Here is a 25,568-nt window from a genome sequence, read left to right as displayed (position 1 = left end):
ATGCATAATAGGGAAAAACTAGAAACCAGCTAAACATACCATATGTACAAATCACATTGGTCAATCCCAGCCCACGCCACCTCTCTATGCTTCCACCTACAGCCTTCCTTCCCTCCGTGCACTGCAGACCACCATACCACCCCTGACCACAGCTGACTGGACCAAGAGGGGTACACTGGACTCTAGTTAGACCAATCAGTTTCTTCCTGAAATGTGGAACTGGGACAGAGGGATCTGACTCAGTCTTTCTTAGGTGCTTGAACTGGAAGATGTTATAAAAGTAGAGTAGGGAGAGCCCGCCTGGACCATATGCAAATATTTACAACAGAGACAGAGGGAGGAAGAGGACATCCGAGAAAATGAAGCTCAAGAGAGAGGAGAGGGAGACAGAGCAGTCACTGGGACCTTCACATCCCTGCCCTTGAGTTCCATGAAATACTCCACAATTTCCCTTTCTGCAAAGCTAACCTGTATGCGTTGTTTTACTAATGTGTACATAATCCTTAACTAAATCTGAAATTGATATCAGGAGTGGAGTGAGCAGCAAAAGAGTCTCAGAGAAAATGGAAGCACTTAGGGATGGAGTCTTGGTGGGGTGAGGGCAGTGGTGTGCTGGTAAATGTTTAATAACTGGTTTCCCAGGAGTAAGAGGAGAAGCCCTGATTTGCAGCATTTCCAATTTTCACGGAGTAAATCCTCCCACGGGTGGCTGATCTCAGAGTACTAAGGTGACACCACTGAGCACAGAGATGTACACGACTGGCTCTCACAAAGCAGAGGAGCTGGCTCCAGCACACTGCTGGGCGGCGAGAGGGCAGTGAGCAAGCCTATTCCCTGCAAGGGGAAGCGGCTGGGTAAGCCACGCCCACCAGTCTCCTGTACTCACACCGTGTGTCCATCAGGTCTGCTGTTCCAAGTCTGGGGCCTTCCAACCCCCGTCCCAGACCAGCACAAGGACTTTTTGAAACACACAAACCACATGCCTGAGTTTGAAAATCAAGAGTTTGGGCCTTATAAGCCAATCTCACCTCCCAAGAAAAAGGGCAGACTCCATCCACCTACCTCATTGGGAAGGACCGTGGCTCCATCTCCATCGCGAGGGACCCCATCCTTCCCCACCTGGGGGAGCACACAGAGCCGGACCTCCTCGCTGCCGCCTGCCTTGGCCGCTTTCTTGCTCAGGATCCTGGCCATGCCCTCCGGCTGGTGGTAGCTGGCGGGGGAGAGGGGCTCCGGCTTCTTGGCGCCCTCCTCCCCCGGCGCCGACGTGGGGCTTGGCGCCCGGCCGCACACGTTGCGGAAGAACTCCTGCACGATGCCGTACTTGGGCGGCTCGGGCTTGGCCCGGGCCTCGGACATGCCCAGTTTCCAGACGGACTCCGTGCTCCCTGAGTGCTCCACCACGCTGAAGAGGCTGGACAGCCCGTCGTTGATGTTCCTCAGCACGGGGCTGTCCCGCGTGGTGGTGGAGCGCGCCCAGGCCGAGCCGTTCTGCTTGCCCTGGTGCAGGTTCCACAGGCTGCGGTCCTTGGCCCCGTCCAGCTTGGACACGGACCGCCTCTGGAGCTTGGGCGAGCCGTACTTGGGCGAGCAGCACGGCCGCTCGATGCGCGAGTGCACCTTGTCCAGGGAGGAGGAGATCTGCTTGCCGCGCACGGACACCAGCGAGGCGCTGCGGGGCGTCCAGCTCTTGCCGTGCAGGCTGCTGCGGGGCGGGTCGGTCTGCAGGCCCACGCTGACCGTGCGGATGGTCTGCGTGCCCACGCTGGCCACGCCCACCGTCTGGCTGGACGTGCTCTTCACCTTGCGCTCCAGCGAGCCCGAGCGCATGGCCTGGCGCACGCAGTTGGTGATCTCCTTCATGTCGTCGCTCATGTTGCCCGACATCTCGAAGTCGTGCAGGGCCGCGGGGAAGCCGGGCCCGGCCGCCGACGGGCCGCCCCCGGAGCCCCCGTCCAGGCGCTGCCGGGAGAAGTTGCAGAGCCAGCGGCTGTAGGAGCTCTCGGCCAGCCCGTCCGCCTCGGCCGACTCTTTGGGCTTGGCTGTGGTGAAGAGGAAGCCGGGCTCGATGATGATCTTGCCCTCCCTGTCGTGGACCACGGGGACGCCCAGGCGCCGGGCCACCGGGGGGCTGTAGTAGACGCGGATGCCCGTCTTGTCGGGAGCCGTGTAGCTGCGCTGCATCTGCCTCCCCGCCGGCTCCTGGCAGCCCAGGGTGCCCAGGCGGTTGCAGTCCCGTGGCGAGAGCCCTGGCTGTTCCGGGGCAGCCTTCTCTGGGTCCACTGGCTGGGGGCCCACAAAGGCAAAGGCAGAGCTGTTGGGCAGCTTCTTGCCCCGGGCGGCTTCCCCTGCGAGGTAGGGGGAACAGTCCAGCAAACTTTCAAACTCCGACATGGAGGAAACAGATTTGGTCCTGGGAAAAGCAGAGAAGGAAGGGCAGAGTTAGTGGAAGATGCCTCACTGGGACCAGGCACTCTGGTCTTCCTCTCTGGTCCGGTCGCTTCACCAGGCTGGGACCACCGACAGTCCTGCTCACCTCTTGTGGAAGATGCTGTCGGAGCCCCACCCCTCATCCCCTCCACACTCACACCTACACAAGCAACACTGCATGCTCTGAGCACCCGCCATTCTCCACCTGAGGGCTTTTTTCTGTCTGCAGGAGCACACCTGGCCTCCACCCAGAGGAACCTAGAAATTTCACATGGTTTATGGCCCTAGATGCAGCCCTCAACAAACAGTGGGTGGGGTTTGGTGGCTTGGTACCAGCCTCCTTGTCCCCCAGGTTGGAGAACTCATGCTCCTCTCTGGCTCCCAGAGATGCTATGAAACTGAGCTCCAGCTGCCCACGTGTATCCTGGTTGATAACGCCTCCTTCGTGGTGCCTTCCCTTACCCGGCTCACTTCCAGGCTTTTCCTGGAATCCCCTCGCACATATACCATTTGCACTCAAATCCTTGCCCCAAGGTTTACTTTTGGGGGAACCCAGTCTAAGACACCATTTAATCTCTGGCCCAGACCCGGCACATGTGCTGTCTGGTGACTGTAAGTGCCAGGCATATGTGACAGCATTGCACATGTCAGACCATTCAGCCCTCTGACAACTCTAGAGGGCAGTTTCTGTTATCCCAGTAAGTAGCGATGGCAAGTATAGCCCAAGGGCACAGAGCTAGCAACAGCAGTGCTGGAATTCACATTCCATACTCTGACTCCAGAGCCACCCTCCTACCCCGGGGCCCACCTGGTTTCAGGCTACTTGCATGGCCCCTGTGGGGTTCTGTTACCCTGACTCTTTTCGTAAGGTTTCCTGATGGTGGAGACCCGGTCCTGATAGCCCTGGGGGTTTCCCTGGCTATAGCACAGGGCCGGGCCCAGAGGGTGCTGCTCACTAATCCCAGGAATAGATGTCCAGCTGGACTCTCCCAACTCCAGAGACAGGAAGAACCCCAGAGGAGCTCAACAGTTTCTCTCCTAGCTAGGACACGCTGGGGCGCCAGTATTCCATGCCTAGAATCAAAAAAATCACAGGCTTAAACTGCCATCACCCAAAGTTTCCCAGCTCCTAAGTGGCTTGGGTTCCATAAAAACCATATCCCAGTGTTCTCCCAATTCAGCTGAGATGCAGTCGTGGGCACGCGGGGCGGATGAAGAGAAGAGAGGCAAAGGGGCAGTGCAGCCTGCAGGATGGGGCTGGGGCAGAGCAAGGGGAGGGGCTGCCAGCACCTCTTTAAGCCAGTTCCCCCAAGCTCAGCTTCAGAAACAGCCTCCTTGTCGTGGATCTTCTCACTGCACGTCTGTCATGGAAAAGAGACAGGAAAGGGTCAGTCTGACCACTAGCACACAGAGGGAAGGTAACAGGAGGGCAGTGTGAGAGCTGGCCCCGAGCTCCATGCCTGAGTCTCCTCCTGTAGAGCAGGTGTGATGTCAGCACTGATCTAGAACACTCATTGGTCAGTTTCTGGCTACAGCGCATCTAACCCTGCCCCCCTATAGGTATGTGATCCAGGCTTGGCCATTCGGCGGTCCAAGAGAGAACCCAAGGAAAGACAGTCTGTTTAGAACTATTCTGAATGTAGTGGCAGCAACAAAGCACCCAGTAGCCGCACTGCTCAGTTGAAGGTGAAAGCAGTGACCTGAGGTCCTGCTGGGGGTTTGCCCCACCCTGGTTCCAGAACAGGTCCTGAGACCTGTACCAGGTTTCTGAACCTGCATCACCAGCCCTCTTGAGCCCCTGATGAAATCCTCTCCTGCTTCAGTTCCCCAGAGTTGGCTTTTGTTGCTTGCAACCAAATCTGACTAACACACCACCTCCCCAGGCTGTCCTGAGCAAGGGCCCGTATGTTCACTGTTTGGTTACTCAGTGTGTTGCTATATGGACGGTGCCCCTGAGGCTTAGGAGCAAACTTCACCATTGATCTCCACAACCAGGGCTGGGCAGAGAATGTGATTCTTATTTTACCAATGAGGCAACTGGGGCCCAGAGAGGGAGAGTGACTTGCCCGGGATCACAGCTCTTTGGAGGCTCTGTTTTTGACAAAGGTACAACTGAAACACAGAGAGACACCTAGCCTTTGTCCCAGGCATGGAAGGATGGAGCTGACAGGGGGCCCTTCACAGGTCTCACGGCTGGAACCATGAAGTAGAGACCCCAGGATTGAGGAGCCCAAGGGGGTGATGGTGTGTGACCTGTGGGACAGGACTAGCATCCTCCTTGTCACACTCCCCACAAGTGAGGGTCTTTCTGGTGTAGCCAGGGGCACCAAACATGGGCAGCCTGCCACACGGCTTACCTCTTTCCAGCTGTTGTCCTGCTTCTCCAGATCCGCGTGCTTCAGGACCCAGGGGTCAGCAGCCTTCTGTAGCTGGGCAAGAGTAAGGAAGCTGGTCACGTACAGGCAAAGATGGTGAGCAGGGCCCTGTTCTGTGCAGGGCCATTCCCCAGGCTCCCCTGTGTAGCCCAGATGACCCAGATCATAGATTCGGAGCCACCTTCCCAGTGGGCAGCACCTCTGAGCCAGCAAAGTGGGTTTGGCAAAAGACCATGAAACCAACCACTTACAGGCATCCTTATAAGTGTCATTATATCCAGTACAGTAATAGTTGCTATTACTATGTTAATTCATGCTGCAATTCTTAGAACAGCTACATCAGCTAAGCAGAAGCTGAATGACATCTAAGTGGTGTCTCCACACTAGGTATGCTAAGCAGCAATTAAACTAAATGAGACTGGCTTCTGCATTCTGTCGTGAACAGCTCTCTATAAAAGAGGCAAAGGGTAAATAATATGTATATTAGAATTTAATTAATGATAAAAAATCTGTGAATGTAAATTCAAATAGCAAGAAAGGAAGGGAGTGGGTTGGAGTATGCTTTTGTAGTGTCTGAGTCTTATATAAAGATGAAGTCATGATTTACATAATTGAAATAAAAAATAAAACAAAGGAAAAAGTCACAGTGGAGCACAGCAGTTTGATAAGCTAGGTGCCTGTTAACTGTAGTGGGACTGTAATGGTCAATGATTGTTTTTCCTATTTCCCCCTTTTGGTCAGAGGGCTCTAATTTTCATGGGGAACCAGCCTTGGTACTTCCCTCTTGGTTCTGAGGTTTTGGCAGGCTCTAGGTGTGGGCACGTGACTCACACCTGGCTGATCAGAGCCTTGTGGAAAAGGAAAACTCACTTTCCTTTGAAATTGCTAAGCTGTGAGGCCATATTTGAGGACGGCTTGCTTCAGAGTAAAACACAGAGGAAAGCAGGCCTGCGAGACTGGCAGAGAGAAAGACCAGGTCCCTGCTGCAGTCTCTGAGCGCACAGATCCAGCTATACCTGAAGGAGTCCTCCCCCTGGTCTGTGCCTACAGCAACGTCCCCCTTGTGGCTTAAGCCAGCTTGGGCTGGGACAGGCCTCACCTGGCTCAGGCGATTCTGCAGCTCCTTCACCTGCTGCTCCACCTGCTGCTTCTCGCCCTGAAGCCGCTCCACCAGCTGCAGCTTCTCCTGGCCCCAGTTGTGCTCGCTGATCTGCAGCTGCCGCGTCAGCTCCATGACTGCGCTGTAGGACTCAGCCAGGAGGTGCTGCTGCTCCTCCCGCTCCCGCTGCAGGGCTGCCTTCCAGTCAGGCCCTGCCCGATCCCCAGCACCCTTCCCAGCCTTCAGCTCCATCTGCGGAAGGAAGAGCAAACTGGGTGGCTGGCACCACGAGGCCCCTCCCCTCTGCCCTCCCTCGTCCCTGCCCAGGCACCAGCAGGGGGTGGGGGAGGGAGCGCCCCAGGACCCCTCACCCAGGAGCCTTCACTGACCTCTTCGGTGAGAACTAAACTTTTCTCACAGTCAAGGCTTGTGTGGCACAGTTTCTACACACCAAGCTCCATGCTAAGGGCTTTTCAGGCATTATCTGTGCCCTCAAGAAAACTCAGCAAGATAACTACCCTTTTCAATATTTTACAGAGGAGGAAGACGTTCAGACAGGTTATCTGTTCCCGGTCACACAGCAACAGTGTGGCAGGGGTTCCTAGCTAGTGCTTCTCATGATATTTCGTCAACACTCACCAGTGTTTAGCAGGGTTTACACTTAGTTGGGGACACGCACAGTCACCTAAAGAATGTGGGGGGGAATCACCCGAGCGTGATGGCTTTCTCAGCCCCAAACCTCGGAGGATAGGAGGTAAACATACAACCTATAGAATCAATGCGCCCCGCACTCCCAGGCTGTGGTCAGATTCCCATGGAGGGAGGATGGCTGCCACCTGGAATGGCTGGGGTTGGTGGGGGGCAGTAGGGGCAGTGAATACTCTGGAAGGTGCAGATGGGGCAGGAGCTGTGAGATCTGCAGGGAGGGCTGGGATGAGAGAATGATGGCACCAGGAGACCAGGAGTCTGAGAACTGGGAAGAAGGTGGGATCACGGTCCTCAGGAGCCAGGAGGGCAGAGGAGCCAGGGGAGGGAGGCTCAGGTCTGCCATGGACTAGCTGGGTGACCTTGGGGAAGACACTTAACTCCTCTGTCCTGTTTTGTCACTTGCCCAACAAAGATAATCAGTGTACCACCTCCAAGGGGCCCGTGACACCTGGGAAGGCAGACTGAAGCAGGGGCTGGGGGAGGACGCTGGGCCCTGCAGAGTTTTGATGTTGGATGGGGATGGGGTGGTGACAGCATTCTCTCTGCGTGGGAGGAAGCCCACCCTCTCACTTCTCAGGCCAGAGTAGGGGGCAGCAACTTGCCTCCAGGCATACAGCAGAGACCAAACGCCCAGGGCTCCTGGTTAAGGCTCCTTTGATCATCTGGGTTGTAGGGAGGGGAGTCTCCCAGTTTGGGTGGAAGGAGCAAAACAGAGCCAGGTTGTAGGGGGTCAAGGGGATCCTTATGAGGACAGCAGGCAGAAGAAGTCTGGGTGTGAGGACGAAGCACGTCACCACGTTCAGACAGGCATCGCAGTGTTCTGGCCTCACCTGTGAGCCCACGGTGTGGCAGAGGTGCCTGTGATGCCCCTACGCTCCTTTGTCAATCCCTCACCTGCTTTCCCTAGCCCACAGACTCCCAGTCCCCACTGTTTCTGGTACCCTTGCTGTGTGACTCTAGGCAAGTCTTGCCCTCTCTGGGCCACAGGGTAAGTGAAGGGGTTCCCAGACTTCTAGGAACATGACTCGGGCATCCTGCTCCCAAATCTGACAGCTGAGGCCTTGGCAGAGAGGGGAACAAGGAGGGGGACATCTCTGACATGTGGGAGACTCACCAGGGCAGCATGGCTCTTGAGCTCTGCCCGCTCTGTCTCCCAGGTGGCCTTGGCCTTGGCAAACTGTTGCTGAAGCTCAGTCAGACCACGGCGTTCATCCCGCAGCAGCCAGCATAGCTCCTTCAGCGTCACCTTCATGTCAGCCAGTGTCTTGATGTACTCATTGGGCTGCAGATGGCGGCAAGGCCTGGGTCAGGAGTTTTCGGAGTGGCAAGCAGAGGAGGCTGGGCTGGGCCCTCATTCAGAGTCTACCCTAGGACTCTACCAGGCCTCAGGCAAGTCCCACGACCTCTTCGGTCATCTTCCCATAAAACAGGCATAACAAGTCCAGCCCTGGCCACCTCCTAGGCTGATACATGCCCCAGCCTCACAGAAACACAAAATTCTGTAGTTACAGCATTTTTTCAGCCTATATCTGAGCTAGGCCCTGGCTTCTCTGAGGCTCTGCAGCATCTAGGCCTGCATCTGTCTCCCTGCCCAAGATCTGCCTTCTCTGACCCACCACAGGCCAGATGGGGAGTGTGAACCACGGAAGCTCCCCGACTGCCGGACTCTGGCCCAGTCGTCTCTCCTGGGCCCATGACCTATTTCCCACCTGTAACCCAGCTTACTGTGGGTGCCCCTGGGAGCCTGACCCCACTGCTCTATACTACCCCATGGCTTGATTTGCGGGTTCCTGATCCTGGGCCACAAGGCCCTTCTTCATACAACTCACTCTAGCCTGATGTCCCTGCCCTCACTATATACATCCCAAGCTGCAGCTAGACTTAGAATACCTTGCCACACTTCTGTGTATACAGTTCTCTTGGTACAGATTGGCCCTTTCCCTATTCTCTATTAGGCAAGCTCCTATTCATCCTTCAAAACCTGCTGCCTATGACCCCTTCTCTGTAATACCATCCTCTATACTCCCAACAGAATGAACTGCTTTCTCACCTGAGACCCCGCAGTCCATCATCTGACCCTCTATCACTGCCCTGAGGAGGTGACTAACATACCCCACGGCACTGAGCATCTGGGGTCAGTGATGAGGCAATGACCCTCTGCAGCTCCACGCCTGGTATAGGACTGGGGTCAGAGAAAGCAGCAAGATGTGACCAATAAACAGACAAAGGAACAAACAGACACGGCAGGACTGGAAATGGGCTGAGAACGCACCGTGTTTTGGGTCCAGCTGTCCCCCGTGCAGGTCTTGTTATCAGAATGCTGAGCGTTTAATTCCTCTTCCTCCATTAGCAGGTACAACTCCTTCATGCTATTTACCTATTTTTTTAAAAACCACACTCAACAGGGGGTGGGAGGGCATCATGCCTGGGGGTCTGACCCTCGGGGGAGGGAATACAGGCCAGTGGCCCAGATAGAAAGGGGGCGGCACAGCCAGGCAGAAAGAAAGAATGGGGGTTTATGGACCCAAGGCACCCCAGCTGGGCACTGATTTCCCAATTTTAGCTTTGACCCCTGGGCACTGTCTCAGCCAAGGAGCACAGCTGGAGGAGAGTCAGACCCTTTTGGTCCCCCACACCATCTCTTCTGCCCCAAGGACCGTGAGGCATTCCTGAGAGCTACTCAGAAATAGCTATGCTGTCAAGGTAGGCACTGTGGCTGGAATAAAAGGGCCACAAGGCACCCTCATAATTACAGATAAGAGCACCCAGAGGTTTGTGTGGACAGAAGGGACCCTTCCTGGGAGGGGATTTTGTTGCTGATGGATTCTGGGCAGGAGTCCAGAGCCAGACCAGGGTCTAATTCACGATGGCAGTGAAGCAGCAGAAGCGGTGCTCATTCACCATTCATTCATTCAACAGATATTTATTGACCACCTACCACGCACCAGGCCCTGTGTTCAGAGCTGGGGATACATCAGTGAGCAAGACAGACAAAAACCCTGGTCGCCTTTAGCTTCCAATCCAGTAGCAGAAAAACAAACAAATATGTGAAACACTATACACGAAATGTCATTAAACACATGGAATGTTCCATGATAATAAGTGCTATGGAGGAAAAGGGAGCCGGGAAAGGAGCTAGGATGTGCTGCACTGTGTGGTCAAGGAAGGCCTTAGAGAGGAGATATCTGGGCCAAGACCTCAAGGAGGTAAAAGAATAAGCCATGTGAATACCTGCAGGTTGAGAATTCTGGGTTAAGGCTGCAGCCAATGCAAAGGCCCTGAGGTGGGAACATGTCTGTTAGAGAGAGAGCAAGACAGCCAGGGAGGAAGTGAGAGGTACGGGACCAAGGCTGGTTGACCAGGCTTTGTAGGGACTTCGGCTTCTACTCCGGGTGACATGTGAGCCAGGGGAGGACTGTGCCGAGGAGTCCTCCCCTGGCCTGACTTTCAGTTTTACGAGATCATTCTAGGTGCTGTGTTAAGATACTTAATAGGTTAGCAACAGAGCTCCATACTGCACAACACCAGGGGGCACCATCCACGTGGAGTACATGCTGCCTGGCACCTCCTTGCTTTGAATAGAAGATGCTCAGTGGAAGGGTGCTAGGGCAGCGGCAGGGAGACCAGGTAGGAGGCTACGGTAATAATCCAGGCAAGAAGTGATGATGGCTCAGATGGGGGTGGTGAGGGGTGGGCAGTGCAGCTGGGTCAGATTCTGTAGACGCTAGATAGATTTGCAATGTGCAAGAAAGGCCAGCCAAGCGCCTGGACAAGCTCCCCAAGGCAGCAGGCGAAGGTCAAGGAGAGACGCGGCCTGAGGTCTGAGCCCTGGGGACTGTGATGTTGAGGGGTCAGTTCAGGGAGAAAAGGAGGGTCCAGCCAGGGAGACTGAGAAGGAGCAGCCAGTAAGGTGGAAGGAAAACCAAGAGAGTGTGGTGTCCTAGGAAGCAAATGAAGAAGGGTTTCCGGGGTCAGGGCGGGCACTGAGGCTGGAAGTAAGTGGGGTGGAGCAGGGCCTACGTGAATAAACACCCAGTTCCGTCCCTGGTCACCAGTATCGAAACACACAGACTTTTGATTATCTATATACTCAGATGCACAATTCTTTCTCTGAAATTCTTTGGGGCCAGGTATGCTTGGAATTCAGAATTAATCGGGATTTAGAAAGATAATACGGTAGCTACACTGTATCTTGTATAACAGCCCCATCTGGTGTAACACCCTATGCTCATAGACTCCAATATTTCCCCTTCAGACATGTGAATCCTAACATGAAATGGGATAAATAAAGGTTTTGCTGCCAAATAAATGTCAGGTCAATTTTTTCCAACTGAGTTAGACACAACAAAACACAGTTCTCAGAACTTCTGAATTTCAGAATTGAGGACAAGAAATCAAAGATCTTTATAGCAGAATAAGGATGATAGTTGTTTTTGCATCATAGGGTATATGTAAAAGTGAAGTGCAATTATCCACTTAGAGCATTTAACACAGTGCCCAGAACATTATAAATACTTAATATGTGAGGATTATCATTCACATATACAGTTTTAATTCTGCATGTATGGACACACATATTTTTTAAAAGTATGAATGTAGGGACTTCCCTGGTGGTGCACTGGTTAAGAATCCGCCTGCCAATGCAGGGGACACAGGTTCAGTCCCTGGTCCAGGAAGATCCCACATGCCGTGGAGCAACTAAACCCAAGTGCTATAACCACTGAGCGTGCACTCTAGAACCCGTGAGCCACAACTACTGAGCCAATGTGCCGCAACTACTGAAATCCGCGTGCATAGAGCCCGTGGTCTGCAACAAGAGAAGCCACTGCAATGAGAAGCCCATGCACTGCAACAAAGAGTAGCCCCCGCTTGCCGCAACTAGAGAAAGCCCACATGCAGCAATGAAGACCCAACACAGCTAATAAATAAATAAAAATAATTAATTAATAAAAGTATGAATGTACATCAAGTTTATTATTTACACAGATTATATTCTGTTATGTACTTGTTTATATGTATTTTATACACATGGGCTTTATATCATTATATATGTGTGTATATGTATTTTTTACAATGTGGGTAGTTATGTTTCTTATTAATTATGTCTATTTCAGTAAGTATGTATATTTCTACTTATTAGGCATATATATTATTTAATTCTCTATGCTTACACCTTTTTTTTTTCCTAAAGTAAGTTTCTGTTTCTCTCTGTTATTCCAGTACATTGAAATGGCTAGAAAGATGCAGAGTTTGCCTGAGACAAACTGATTTAAAATACAGGCTATGTGGCCTGCAGGAAATTCATTTTGGTGGGGGGTGGTGAGGGGAAACATCTTCACTAGCAGCCAACTGGGCTTCAGCTGCGGAAAACAGTGTAGAAGTTTCCCAAAAAATTAAAAGCAGAACTTCCATATGATCTAGCAATCCCACTTGTGGGTATACACCCAAAGGAAATGAAATCCGGATCTCTCCGTGCTCACTGCGGCATTATTCACCAGAGCCAAGATATGGAAACAGCCTAAGCGTGTGTCTAGAAATGAATGGGTAAAGTAAATGTGGTATATACACACAAGGAAATATTATCCGGTCTTAAAAAACAAGGCAATCCTGCCATTTGTGGAAACACAGATGAACCTGGAAGACGCTATGCCAAGTAAAATAAGCCAGAGACAGAAACACAAATACTACAAGATCTCACTTATAAATGGAATCTAACTAAGTCAAATTCATACAAGCAGAGAGTAGAATAGTGGTTGCCAGGGGAAGGCAGAGGGGGGAATAAGGAGTGAATGGGTAAGAGTTTCAGTTTTACAAGATGAAGAGTTCTGGAGGTGGTTGGTGGTGATGGTTACACAACCATACGAATGTACTTAATGCCACTAAACTGTAAACTTAAAAATGGTTAAAATGGTAAACTTTATGTTATGTATATTTTACGATAATTAAAAAAATTTTTTTTTTGTTTATTGAAAAAAAAATGGGCTTCATCCAGAGGCTTGTGTGGGACTTCTAAACAGGAGGGACAGTCCTAAAGCAGACACAGGCTTCAAACAGGGGTCCCCAGGTGTCACAAAGGGTGATGCTCGAGGAGCAGCCATCCTGGGCTTTCAAGGTGCTTCTCACAGGGGTGCCTCTGTGTCAGACATTCCCAGGCGAGGGCAGCAGGGAATGTGCTCATCTAAAGATGGTCAGGGGACTTCCCTGGTGGCGCAGTGGATAAGGATCCGCCTGCCAATCAGGGGACACAGGTTCTATCCCTGGTCTGGTAAGATCCCAAATCCAGCAGAGCAACTAAGCCTGTGAGCCACAACTACGGAGCCTGTGCTCTAGAGCCTGTGAGCTACAACTACTGAGCCCCAAAGCTGCAACTACTGAAGCCTTTGGGCCTAGAGCCCGTGCTCCCCCACAAGAGAAGCCACCGCAATGAGAGGCCTGCGCACCGCAACAAAGAGTAGCCCCTGTTTGCCACAACGAGAGAAAGCCCGCGTGCAGCAACGAAGACCTAACGCGGCTAAAAAATAGTACAATTAATTAATTAATTAATTAATAAAAATAAATAAGTAAAAAATAAAGATGGTCAGCAAGTCGCTGTGGAGGCCCTTGGGAAGGAAGTGGGTGGCCTGCAAGAAGAACCATGAGCCCCGAGGTGGGTAGGGGAGGGAACTCTTGCTACTGATTCAGGTCTAACAGTATCCCCTGCTTCTGAAACATTCAGGCTACTCTGAGGGACCCCGAAAGGGGTACAACTGGGACTTCCACTGGTCCCCATTGGCATTCCCATACTCCAGAATGAGTAGCTTGAACCAGAGAAGGGCAAAGTCTGGGTTAGACCAGAGGTACCTGTACCCAAAAGGTCAAGGCCAAGGTGAGCAGTGCCACTCAGGTGGATATGACAGGTATAACGTCCTCGCACATACCCTTCTCTTAGCATTGTTAGTGTGCCGATCGTGACAGGAGGGAGGGGATTTGACGACAAAGGCTGAGGGACAAATGGGCCATGTGAATCCTTCCCAAGCTTCACATATTCCCAAAGCTCCACTTGTCATGTTTCCTGCCACACCCAAATACTACCTGTACTATCAGTAATGGTTTTAAGTCAACCTACTCTTTCTAGTTAAATAAACACACCTAAAAAAGAAGTTGACATTATTACTAAAAATGGAAAGCCAGTGCCCATTATCATTGTCGAAGGTAATATTAAAAATAAAATAGAGGGCTTCCCTTGTGGCGCAGTGGTTAAGAATCTGCTGGTCAACGCAAGGGACACGGGTTCGAGCCCTGGTCCGGGAAGATCCCACATGCCTCGGAGCTACTAAGCCTGTGCGCCGCAACTACTGAGCCTGCGCTCTAGAGCCCGAGAGCCACAACTACTGAGCCCATGTGCCACAACTACTGAAGCCTGTGCGCCTAGAGCCCAAGCTCCGCAACAAGAGAAGTCACCACAACGAGAAGCCTGCACACTGCAGCAAAGAGTAGCCCCAGCTCACCACAACTAGAGAAAGCCCACACACAGCAACGAAGACCTAATACAGCCAATAAATAAATAAATTAATTAATTAAAAAATTATAAAAAAATTAAAATAAAATAAAATAGGTATATTTATAAGTGAAAAATAAGCAGCAATAAAGAATGAACTACTTGGGACTTCCTTGGTGGCACAGTGGTTAAGAATCCACCTGATAATGCAGGGGACACAGGTTCGTGCCCTGGTCCAGGAAGATCCCACATGCCGTGGGGCAACTAAGCCCATGTGCTGCAACTATGGAGCCAGCACTCTAGAGCTTGTGAGTCACAACCACTGAAGCCCGAGTGCCTAGAGCCTGTGCTCCACAACAAGAGAAGCCACCACGATGAAAAGCCCGCACATCACAACAAAAAGTAGCCCCCGCACAATGCAACTAGAGAAAGCCTGCATGCAGCAATGAAGACCCAATGAAGCCAATGAATAAATTATTTAATTAATTTAAAAAAAAGGAATGAACTACTTTTATATCTAAAATGTGGATAAATCTCTAAGAATTGTATTAAGCAAAATCCAGGCATAAAAGACTACACGCACTTATATGAAGTTCTAGAATAGGCAAAAATTAATCCATGGTGTAAGGAGTCAGAATAGCGCTGACTGCTGGGGTGGGCATATCACCTGGGGCACTCGGGAGTCTCCTGGGGCACTGGAAACGTGCTCATTGTGATCTGGGTGATGCTATACTACATATCTGTGGGGGGTAACCTATAAAACTCCATCTGCTGTACACTTAAGATGTGTGCACTTTACTGTATATAAGTTGTACCTTAAAAGGGTGAAAAACATTAATATATACTATATTTGCCTATAATGCAAAAACAACAAAATCAGATGGTTAAATGCATCTAGATACTGTTGCCAGCTGAAGACTCAGGTTTGTTAAAAAGGGAAACCAACAAATAACAGAGAGGTGTTAAAGACCTACTGGCCCCCAAGGAGACTTCCTCCAAGCAAGGCCGGGACCAAGTCTGCCGTCTTCGCCACTGTATCCCCAGCACCTGCCGCAGCACCCAGTTAAGAGCTGGTTCTCCACAAACTGATGCTGAATGAATGAATGAATGAATGCAGGGATGGAAGCGGCAAGCTGATGGCTCGTATCTGAGCCTCAGGGCTATGTCAACCCAGCTGGGTGTCCCTCCTGTCCTCTCTCCTCCACCCCACCCCCACCCCGGTCCCAGACCCCGGTCCCAGTCCCCGGCGGGGGTGGGGGGAGAGGTGGGGGGCTGCGGGAACCATACCTCAAGGAAGTCATCTCCCTCGCTGGGCAAAACCTTGCCCTGCCGCCAGCGCTTGAGGAACCACCTGAGCTTCATGAAGAGCAGGAGGAAGTTGTGCTTGAACTGCTGGGACTCCTGCACCAACATGTTCTTCTCCTGGCTCCAGAATTTCTGCTCCAGCCTCCGCTGCAGGCTCAGACTCTGCAGCTCAAACTCCCGCCGCAGGAGCGCCCTCTGCTGGTCCTCCTTCAGCTGCAAGGGGGACAAGAGCGTGAGCCCCCCCAGCTGTCTGGGGGACCCTAACTCACCCCATTCCAGGCCTCAGACGAGGGCAGACAGGAGATCTCAGGTGGTAACTGGTGGTGACCCCTGCCAGGGATTCCGCCACTAGCAGCTCATTCCGTTGAAATAAACACTTCCCTCTGCTACTCCAGGGAAGAGAAACTCACAAACACAGCAGCAATCACAGTAACATTCTGTGAAAGAGCTGGGATCTGAATCCAGCTCTGTCTGATTCTGAAAACCATGACATTATCTAAGGAGCCCATACTGGGCACTAATGCTTCACATGACCTCTCACATTTAATGAGGCACCTGGGAGGGTGAGCAATGATGGCAGGGAGGGGTGACCCACGGGCAGCACGAGGGCACGCTCAGGGTGAGGAAGGCTGACGACACCAATACCCTAGGAAGCAACGCGGTGTCATGGCCCAGAGAATCCCAGCCCCATCTCGCCCTGCAAGTGCAACCCTGGGCAAAGTGCTTCAGCCCTCTGGGAGTCAGTTTCCCCACCTGTAAAATGGGCACACCTCACAGGGGAAAACATGAGGGTGAAAGGACACGATGTGTGGAAAGTGCATTTGCAATCCTGACATACAGTAAGGGTTTAATAAATGCTTCCTACTCGCAGAACTACCATCTTGATTACCAGCCAGGTCTACGAGCCCCTCCACCGCCACACTTTTTTCTAAAATATTTATTTATTTATCTACTTATTTATTTATTTAGCTGCTCTGGGTCTTAGCTGTGGCACGCAGGATCTTTAGTTGCGGCATATGGGATCTAGTTCCCTGACTAGGGATGGAATCCAGGCCCCTTGCACTGGGAGCTCGGAGTCTTAACCACTGGACCACCACGGAAGCCCCCTTGGCCTTTCTGATGCAGATTTTCAGCTCTGATGGCGACAATATTTCACAGATGGGAAACTGAGGCTCAGAGAAGAGACAGGATGGGCCTGAGGTCACACAGTTCAGGATTCCAGCCCAGCACAGCCAATGCATAAGCACCACTGCAGCATGGGCCAGGAAGACACAGGTTTCCCCTGCCGTTCCTGCCTCTGAAGACCCATGGGCTGCTAAGGCTTCTGCCTTTGGTTCAGGGAACAGAGGCTGCAGGAGGTGTGGGAGAGCACTGGACACTACCCACCTGCACCATTTTCTGGTTGAAGTTTTCAGCCTCCTCCTTCCGTAGCTGCCGCTCCTGGGACAGCTGCTCTTGTAGGCCCCGGAGGCTGTCGTGTGCTTCGGCCAGCACCAGCTGCAGCTCCTTGATCTGGGGTCGAGAGGAGGGACACAGATAAGGAGGAGGGAGAGAGCAGGAGGAGGACAGAAGCTGCAGTCAAAGGACAAGAGTCGCAGGAGAGCAACAGCAGTAAGTCAGACCCGAGCTCTCCTTCCAATATAAACCAGGCACGACGGCTGTCCCTACCTCGGTGGGTTGTCATGACAACAAAGTGAAATGGTGCACATCAAACCTCGCTATTGTTATAATTTTAACTTGATAACCTCTTGCAGAAATTTATTTGAAGCAAATAATATACTATGAAAACTAAGTTTAATTCATAAAGCTATTTGTCTTACTTATAATTGCAATAATTTACAAACAACTAAGTTAGTTGGGATCAAACATATGTGTTTAATGGGTCTATAGTTATGTAAAAATCCATTCAACTGCACACTTAAGGATACTGCCCTTTGGAATTCTCTGGCTGTCCAGTGGTTAGGACTCCTTGCATTCGCTGCAGGGGGCCTGGGTTTTCAATCCCTGTTCAGGGGACTAAGAGCCCATGCAAGCCGTGCGGTGCAACCAAAAATTAAAAAAAAAAAAGGATAGTGTCCTTTATTGTATGTATAATGTTATAGAAAAACATAAAGGACATTGACACACAAACTAAATGGTCACAGTGGTTAACTACGTAATAATCTTGCCATTTTTTTTTTTTTAGTGAATTTTCTTTCTTTCTTTCTTGGCTGCAGTTGGGTCTTCATTGCCGCACGCTTTCTCTAGTTCTGGTGAGCAGGGGCTACTCATTGTTGTGGCACTTGGGCTTCTCACTGCAGTGGCTTCTCTTGTTGTGGAGCATGGGCTCTAGGTGAGCGGGCTTCAGTAGTTGTGGTATGTGGGCTCAGTAGCTGTGGCATATGGTCTTAGTTGCTCCAAGGCCTGGGGGATCTTCCCAACCAGGGATCGAACCTGTGTCCCCTGACTGGCAGGTGGATTCTTAACCACTGCGCCACTAGGGAATTCCCCATAATCTTATGATCTTGACTTTCTTGTTTATATCCTTATGCAACACTGCTTAGGGACTTTATTACAGTTATTTGTTGTTTATAATGACTATGTAATAAAACCTTATTAAAAAACAATAAAACTGTACATTTGGGGGGGTATGCACTTATAAGGGTTTGTAGCTAAACAGGCAAAAAAAACCTATTTTGTTGGAAGTCAGGATGGTGACTAGATGGGGATGAGAAGGGAAGTTTCCAGGGAAGGTCATGCTCTGTTCACTGATTTGCTCGCTGATCCATCAGCTTCACGGGAGCTTCTCCCCTTGCACAGTTGGAGACTGACCTCCCTGGGACCATAGTTACCTTCCCAGGGATGCTGAGAAGAAAAGGATGCTCAGGCTGGGGCACACACGGGGCTCTCCATGTTCAGGAATCTCAGGGAGGCACTATCCAGTCTATAGGAGCCTTTTCCTGCTTCAGGTTCATTATGAAGTGCTGGGGAGAGGCTCAGTAGACTTGAGAGGAGCTCAGAACTACCCAGAATTCCTCAAGGACCAGGGAATCCTAGAAATTCTGCAGCCACCAGCCACTCTAATCCTCCCATGTTACAGATGAGGAAGCTGCATTCAGAGAGTGGGAACATGCCCGAGGCCACAGAGCCATGCTGGCAGGTCCCATGAGGCCCAGTGATGTGTCATCACTCTCCTCCTAATCCTCACCCAACATGGACCAGGCCTTAAGCTAAGGCTTTTCATGTATTTAATCCTTTCAACAATCCTATGACACATCACTTTTATTTTGAAGGTGAGAAAAGTGATGATCAGAGAAGTAAAGTGACACAATTTTACAACCAGTATATACAGATCCACAATTTGAACCTAGTCACCCTGACTGTAGAGACTGCTGCCTTCCTGCTAAAGAAATTACTGTTTCCATTAAATGACATAAATTATTAAATTCCCTCTGGAATTCAGTAGTATAGGAGACTAAGATCAATTTCCTTGGATGAGTTTATAAACTTCCTTTCATCAGGCCCTGAGAGCGGCCCAGACTTCCTTGTTTCCCTTTTAGTTCTTGCTGCCAGGAAGCCTGGAACCGAAGGAAATACTCAAAACCCATATCGTCGCCAGCTACTATTCTCCAGGGATCACTCTGCTCTGGAGCAGCCTCAGCCACTCTCCCCCGCCCTCCCCCCGCCTCCGCTTGCTCAGGCTGATGCCCACCTCAGAGGCATAGGAATCATTGTCTTCAGCGCGGTAAGGCCTGAAGCTCCGGCTGGGGTCGGGCTTGGAGTCCAAGTCGCCAGTGCGAAAGGCCTCTCGTATCCTGGGCTCCCATTCCGGCAGGTCCCTGAGGTCAGGTGGCTGCATCTAGAGGCACAGGTAGAAGAGACTAAAGGTATCCATGGGGAGGGGCACACGGGGGTGCCAGAAACAGCGCCCACTCCAGGCCTGTCTCTATAAAAGGCTCTGACCGCACATTTGAGGGCAGGGGCCTACGTGGATTCACCTCCCTAGCCCAGCACCAGCCCTGGCTGGCGCACTGCGACCACTGCATGAATGTTTGTTGAAAGGCTGAATGACTAGTGGTGAGTGAAAACACTGATTCTGTGAATGCCTGTCCTGTGCACCAAGCTTCTGAGCCAGCCTCAACTGTCTTCCCGCACGTGCGGCCCCAGCTCACTCCTACCCCAAGGAGAACCAAGGGCGAGACCCCACAGGAGGCAGCCTGATTGCTTAAAAAAGCAAGATCGAGCCAGATCCGTAAAGTACAGATTAAAGAAATTAGTTGTCTAAAAGAAAGAGCTAAAGCTTTCTGTACGGACACGGGAAGATGCCTCCCCTTGCTGTTAGGATGAAGATCCAACGTCCCGATGCACTCTACATCTCAGCTGCACTCCTTCCCTTAGTCCTTGGACACATCCTGCTCCTTCTGGCCATGATACCTTTGCACAGGCTGTTCCCTCTGCTTAGAACACTCTTCCCCTGGTAACCCATCCTTCTGATCTCAGCTCAGATCAGCGGTCCTCCCTGACCCAGGGTCTAGGTCAAGCTCCTTGCTCACAGAACCAAGCACCTTTCCTAGTGAGCCCTCATCTCAGTTTGAGATTTTCCATTCACTGGCATGATATTTTGATTAACATCTCTCTTCCTCACTGGATGATATAGGCTGGGGGGGGCGGGAATCATAACTTTACTTGCTTACCATGGCACCTCCAGCACGAAGAACAAAACGTGTACGAACAATAAATACAGCATCATAAATAAATGAATAAATAGGTACACTACACAAGAAGAATAAATTGTGTGGTAGCAGGAGGTACAACATAAAACAATTTGGGGCAAAAACAAATATACGAGAGTACATGGAAAGAAAGAGTTAGAAGGGCATGCTGTAATGATGAAACATTCTAGATCTGCACCACTTGACACACGCAGCTACTGAACACTTGAAGTGTAGCTGAACTGAAGAACTGAACTGTCAATTATATGTACTATAATTTTTATTTAATTTTAAGCAGCCCACATGTGGCTACCACATGGGACATTGCTGCTTCAAACTGTTAATAGCAGAACCTTTAAGGAGTAAGAAGCAGGGAGGAGGAGGCTTCATCTTTCTACCTGAGGCACTTCTGAAACTCTTTGAATGTCTATGGATTACTCTTGCAGAGTAATGCTTTTTTGGGGGAGACAAGTGCTTTTGCTATTTTAATTTTTCTAAGTAGTAGTTCATAGACATCAAGGCTGGAAGTTCATTACCTTTAGAGAGCCAACTTTCTTGCCTTTGTACAGGATCTGACTGACGCTTTTTTTTTTTTTCCAACAATACTCAATTTAAAATACAACATTGTGAAAGAAACAGGAAGAGAAGAAAGGGCGACCTGGCAAAAAAGAGAGGGCTTCGGAATGAATCCCTGAATCTATCAACAGTAAATGACTAAGCAAACTGTGGTATATTCACCCCATGAGATCATAATCAGTCATGAGAACCCACAAATTATTGCCACCTGAGACAATAGACAAAATGGTCAGTGAAAGAAGTCAGGCAAAGGCGAGCGTGTTCTGTGTGATTCAATACATGCAAAATTCAAAGACAGGCAAAACTGAATCAAGAGAGGGGTTACCCTTGGGAGTGGGGATAGTGGCTAAAAGGGGGCCTGAGCTTCTGGGGTGCTGGCCATGTTCTGGCTCTTGTCCTGGGTGGTGATTACCCGGGTGTGCTCACTTTGGGAAAATGCACTAAGCTGTATACTCACGCTTGGCGTGCCTCTCCGTTTGTACGGTTCAGTAAAAGGTTTATGTATGTATTAAAAAAAAGTAATAGGGCCTGTGGCTGGGACATCTTACCTGGAAGTCTGAGCCAAGGTCTTTGGCCAGAAGCATCTCCTTGGAGGGCCCCTGGGAGCCCAAGGGCGGCAGCGGCGAGAAGGGCTCTGGCTGCTCCTTGTTGCCCCCGAGGACCGAGTCTGCCTTCCGGGTGAAGGCGTTGAGCTCCTGCTGGAGCAAGCTCAGCCGCACCAGGAGGGCGTGGATCAGCTTGGCGTCCCTGGGGCCCTCGCTGTTGTTGTCGGGGGCCTCGTGCAGCCGAAAGTCGGCACACTCGTTGTCCAGATACGGGCGGAGGCCGGCCGTGAAGCCGTTGGCATCGGCCACCAGGACGTCGATGGCCTTGCTGACCAGGGCGGCCTGCTCCCTCAGCCCCGGCAGCGCCTCGGCCTCCCGGGCCCGGCAGAGCCGGGAGCCGTGGGGCGCGTGGGCCTCGCCCAGGGCCGCGGGCACGCACTGGGCGGAGTCCCCGGCCTCGGCGTCCGTCTCCAGCATGGGCCGCGTGCTCTGGCAGGAGGCGAGGTCGCAGCGCTGGAGGTTGGAGAGGAGCACCCGGTTCTCGTACTGCAGCTTCTTGACCTTGCCGCTGAGCTCGCCGATCTGCAACTTGGCGGCCGCCAGCTCCTCCTGCGACGGCTCGCTGAGCACGGAGCAGCTGTCCTCCGACAGCGTCATGTCCAGCTCGTGCTCCGAGCGGTACTTGGCCAGCTCGCTCAGCAGCAGCTTGTTCTGGTCCTCCAGCTCGGCCGAGGAGCGCCGCAGCAGCTCGGCCTCCTCCTCCACGAACTGCAGGTGTCGTCGCAGCTCCGCCAGGCTCTCCCCGCACTCGCCAACGCCGCCCAGCGCCGAGAAGGCCAGCCGGGCCTCGGGGCCCCCGCAGCCGCCGCCGTGATCCTTCATGTCGTCCATCTCGGCCCGCAGGCCACGGTTTTCCACCTCCAGCTCCACGATGCGGCGGCTCAGCAGGTTGGCTTCCTCCTCCACCAGCTTCAGATGCACCTTGAGCTCCGTCTCCCGCGAGTGGGGTGCGTCCGCCAGCTCCTCGGCCGACAGGGCGCCGTCCAGGTCCCCGTAGAGCGAGCGGTACTTGAGCAGCTCCTCCTTCATGCCGTCGTTCTCCTTGGCCAGCTTGGTGAGCTTCTTGCACATGAGGGCCGACTCCTCCTTTGCAAAGTGCAGCTGGCACTTCAGGTCGGCGCTGTCCTCCTGGGGCCCGAGGGGGAACAGGGAGGAGGCACGGCCCAGCACAGTTAGTGCCGGGAGGTTCAGCCTCCGCATTTCAGGGAGCCCTAACTGCGTGCCTGGGACACAGCCCTGACCGTCAAGGAGCTGGGGGTCCAGAGGGGAGGCCGAGAGGGCCACATATATATTGCAGCACAGCTGGGGCACCACGTATAGCCTGGGGAGTCCAGGAGGGCTTCCTGGAGTAGGCGACATTCTGCCAGTGTGACTGTTGCTGCTACTGCTACTACCTTTACCACTGCCATTTTCTCATCTGTAAAAATGGGGGCAATAACACTCCCTCCCCTCACAGACTATGAAGAAAATTAAATGAGAAAATATATAAAAAGTGCCTGACACTCTGACCATCCAGGACCACTAGAAACTAACTGTATTCTATGCGTGACCTGTGCTACATGTAGCACTTTATCTAGCAGAGCATGTGAGAACCATGGGCTCAGGGTGTAGTTTTGGGAAGTAAAGTAGGCAGCAAAGCTAAGACAATGAACAAGGGGAGAAAGGAATAGAAACTGGGGAGGTGTGGGCACCTCTAGGGACTGCCCCGGCCCCTTGGAGTTAGGCCTGGGGCCTTCAGACTAAAAGCTGCCACTGGGGGCTGCACAGGGGCTTCGGAGGCTGACAGGAAGTACCTGCACCGAAGGCTTCTTGTCTGTCTTCCCCAGGGAGCGGGTTCCTCTTTTCTTCAAGGAATGCTGGAGGGAGATTAAAAAAAATTGAACTGAAAGCTCACGAGGGTGATGCACATCCAGAGAGCAGTCATGATGCCTAGGGTTCCGCTGAGGGCCCCTCCTCTCCCAGCCAGTCCAGCCCAGCCATGGCCAGCCTCAACCAGCACCAACTGCTGAGCCAGAGGAGTCTCAAGACCACCCAGCGGGCCGCAAATGGGGAACAGGCCAGAGGCACTTGAGACAATTCTGAACCCACCTGCCCAGGGTTCCTCCCTTCTCTCCCACCCCAAAATTGTGATCAAGTTGGCCTGACCCCAAAACCCGGAAATCTGGGTTTCTGTACTTGTTTATCTTTCATTCATTCACCATAGATTTCCGGAGCCCCTATCACGTGCCAGGTATAATTAGGCATGGAGAACACAGCAGGGACCATGACAGACAGGGTACTCGAGGTCCGGGATGTTGAAGTGTTACGTCCAGATCCTCTGTTTAGGATTGGGGCACTCATTCCCCCAGATAAGACCTCGGAGCTGAGTCCCCCTCCGAGCCATCACCATTGGCTGAGGGCAACCACTTCATTCAAGGTCATGTGCCCTCCCTGGGTTGGGGTGCAGGGGAGGGGGAGCGGGGTGGAGGGAAGCCCACATCCAATGACTGGTCCACGCCCCCTTTCCACTCCAGCTCCAGAGCTCCGCATGGTATCAGCTGAGGCCATTGGTGTGAATGTTCTGCAGCTTGGCTTCTCCCTCAGCTGTGATCCCTGGTGGTGTTATTCCAAAGGGGCTGCTTCCATAAGCCTCCTGCATGCAGAGCTCCATCTCAGGGGGATTCCTGAGCTCATGGAACTGGCATGCTAGTGAGAACTCTAATTCAGAATGGATACTAATATACAAAATGAATATGGTAAAACAAATCATAATTATACAGGAGGCTTAGAAATGATGAGGAACTGATCATTTTTTACAATTTAAATGGTAGGTTTTCATGCAGATTAAAGCAAAATAAGCCTGTAATAGTCATCATGATTCAAAAACACAGAAGCAATAGGGGAAGAAATCAATACATTTGATTAGATAAGGAAATTCTACCTGGGAAAAAAATACCCTAAGAAGAGTAAAAACAGAACTAACAGGGAAAAAATATTTGCAATGTATTACACCGATGAAGGGTTACCCTCTTAAATACGTAAAGAGAATCACAAAATAGAGGAAGAAGTCCAACAAACCTATAGAAAAAAGGGCTAGAGATATGAAAACCAGTTCACATGCAAAGAAAGGTAGATGGCTCCAGCCACAGGAAGATGCTCAACCCTATTCATGGTAGAGAAATGCAAATTAAAACTACACCGAGATACAATTTCTCACCTATCAGATTGGCAAAATTCCAAACATCTAACAACACGCTATTGAGGAAGCTATGGAGACACGGGATCACTCGTATATCACTGGCAAGAATGCGAAAGGGCACAAGCCCTATGGAGGGGAATTTGAGGAGTTGTTATAATGATCATTTCTGAATTTTCTCAATGTTTAAAAAAGTCACTCAGATGCCTGAGTCCATTAAACACTTCTTCCCACGTGAGGGGTGATTCATGTTAGTGGCATACAAAACCACCCTTGGCTTGCATTTGACTTTAAAAGTCAGGCAGGGTACTTCCCTTGTGGCGCAGTGGTTGAGAATTCGCCTGCCAATGCAGGGGACATGGGTTCCATCCCTGGGCTGGGAAGATCCCACATGCTGCAGAGCTACTAAGCCTGTGTACCACAACTACTGAGCCTGCACTCTAGAGCCTGTGAGCCACAACTACTGAGCCCACGTGCTGCAACTACTGAAGCCTGTGTGCCTAGAGCCCGTGCTCTGCAACAAGAGAAGCCTGCACACTGAAAAAGAGTAGCCCCCACTTGCCACAACTAGAGAAAGCCCATGTGCAAAGTGATGAAGACCCAGTGCACCCCCCCAAAAAAAAAACGTCAGGCAGGTAATTTTTGACCATGCTCCCAGGTGGCTTGAATACATGTGCTTCCCGCCCCCCCACCTCTCACACCCCATCCCTGAAGGTGAGAACCACTGATCTAATCGAAGCCCCCACTTTACTGAAGGTGAGAGAGAGGTCCCACAGCAAAACCAGAGCTGACCTGGGACCAGTTCTTGACAGAGCTCTTGTTCTAGCTCCAAAGACGGGGAAGGAGAAAATGTGCCCTCTTGGACAAGGGCCAGAGTGGAACCAGCACAGTGGTTCCCAACCTGGGTGCACCTTGGAATTACCCGGAGGAACTTAAAAACAAAAAAGATGCCCAAGGTCCCAACCCCAGAGAGTCTCACATTATTGGTCTGGGTAGGCTCCAGGCATCGGTAGTTTAAATAGCTTCCCAGGTGATTCTAATGTGTAGCTAAGGTTGGAACTGCAGAGCCAGGGAGATGAACCCCAAACAGGCCCTTAAGTTTATCTTAAAGCCCGATCAAATCCCAA

At 51.5% G+C, this 25,568-nt stretch overlaps 1 protein-coding gene across 1 annotated transcript in view; it reads right to left on the bottom strand.

Annotated features, from left to right (window-relative positions):
- Nucleotides 1-25,568, bottom strand: part of SOGA1 (suppressor of glucose, autophagy associated 1) — a 76,994-nt gene that overhangs the window by 16,317 nt on the left and 35,109 nt on the right. Inside the window, exons 4-14 of the mRNA XM_057702270.1 lie at nt 23,060-23,122; nt 21,210-22,394; nt 19,086-19,232; nt 16,781-16,906; nt 15,377-15,607; nt 8,885-8,989; nt 7,727-7,894; nt 5,905-6,156; nt 4,788-4,859; nt 3,721-3,791; nt 1,063-2,413 (exon numbers count right to left, since the gene is read on the bottom strand). Of these exons, the coding sequence (XP_057558253.1) occupies nt 1,063-2,413; nt 3,721-3,791; nt 4,788-4,859; nt 5,905-6,156; nt 7,727-7,894; nt 8,885-8,989; nt 15,377-15,607; nt 16,781-16,906; nt 19,086-19,232; nt 21,210-22,394; nt 23,060-23,122 (3,771 nt within the window). The remainder of the gene's footprint in view (nt 1-1,062; nt 2,414-3,720; nt 3,792-4,787; nt 4,860-5,904; nt 6,157-7,726; nt 7,895-8,884; nt 8,990-15,376; nt 15,608-16,780; nt 16,907-19,085; nt 19,233-21,209; nt 22,395-23,059; nt 23,123-25,568) is intronic.

The sequence above is a fragment of the Hippopotamus amphibius genome, chromosome 12 (genome assembly GCF_030028045.1).
Source record: "Hippopotamus amphibius kiboko isolate mHipAmp2 chromosome 12, mHipAmp2.hap2, whole genome shotgun sequence".
In the NCBI taxonomy this organism is placed as follows: domain Eukaryota; kingdom Metazoa; phylum Chordata; class Mammalia; order Artiodactyla; family Hippopotamidae; genus Hippopotamus; species Hippopotamus amphibius.
The sequence above is the reverse complement of the archived record's forward strand: the minus strand, read 5'-3'. Positions and strand labels throughout refer to the sequence as shown.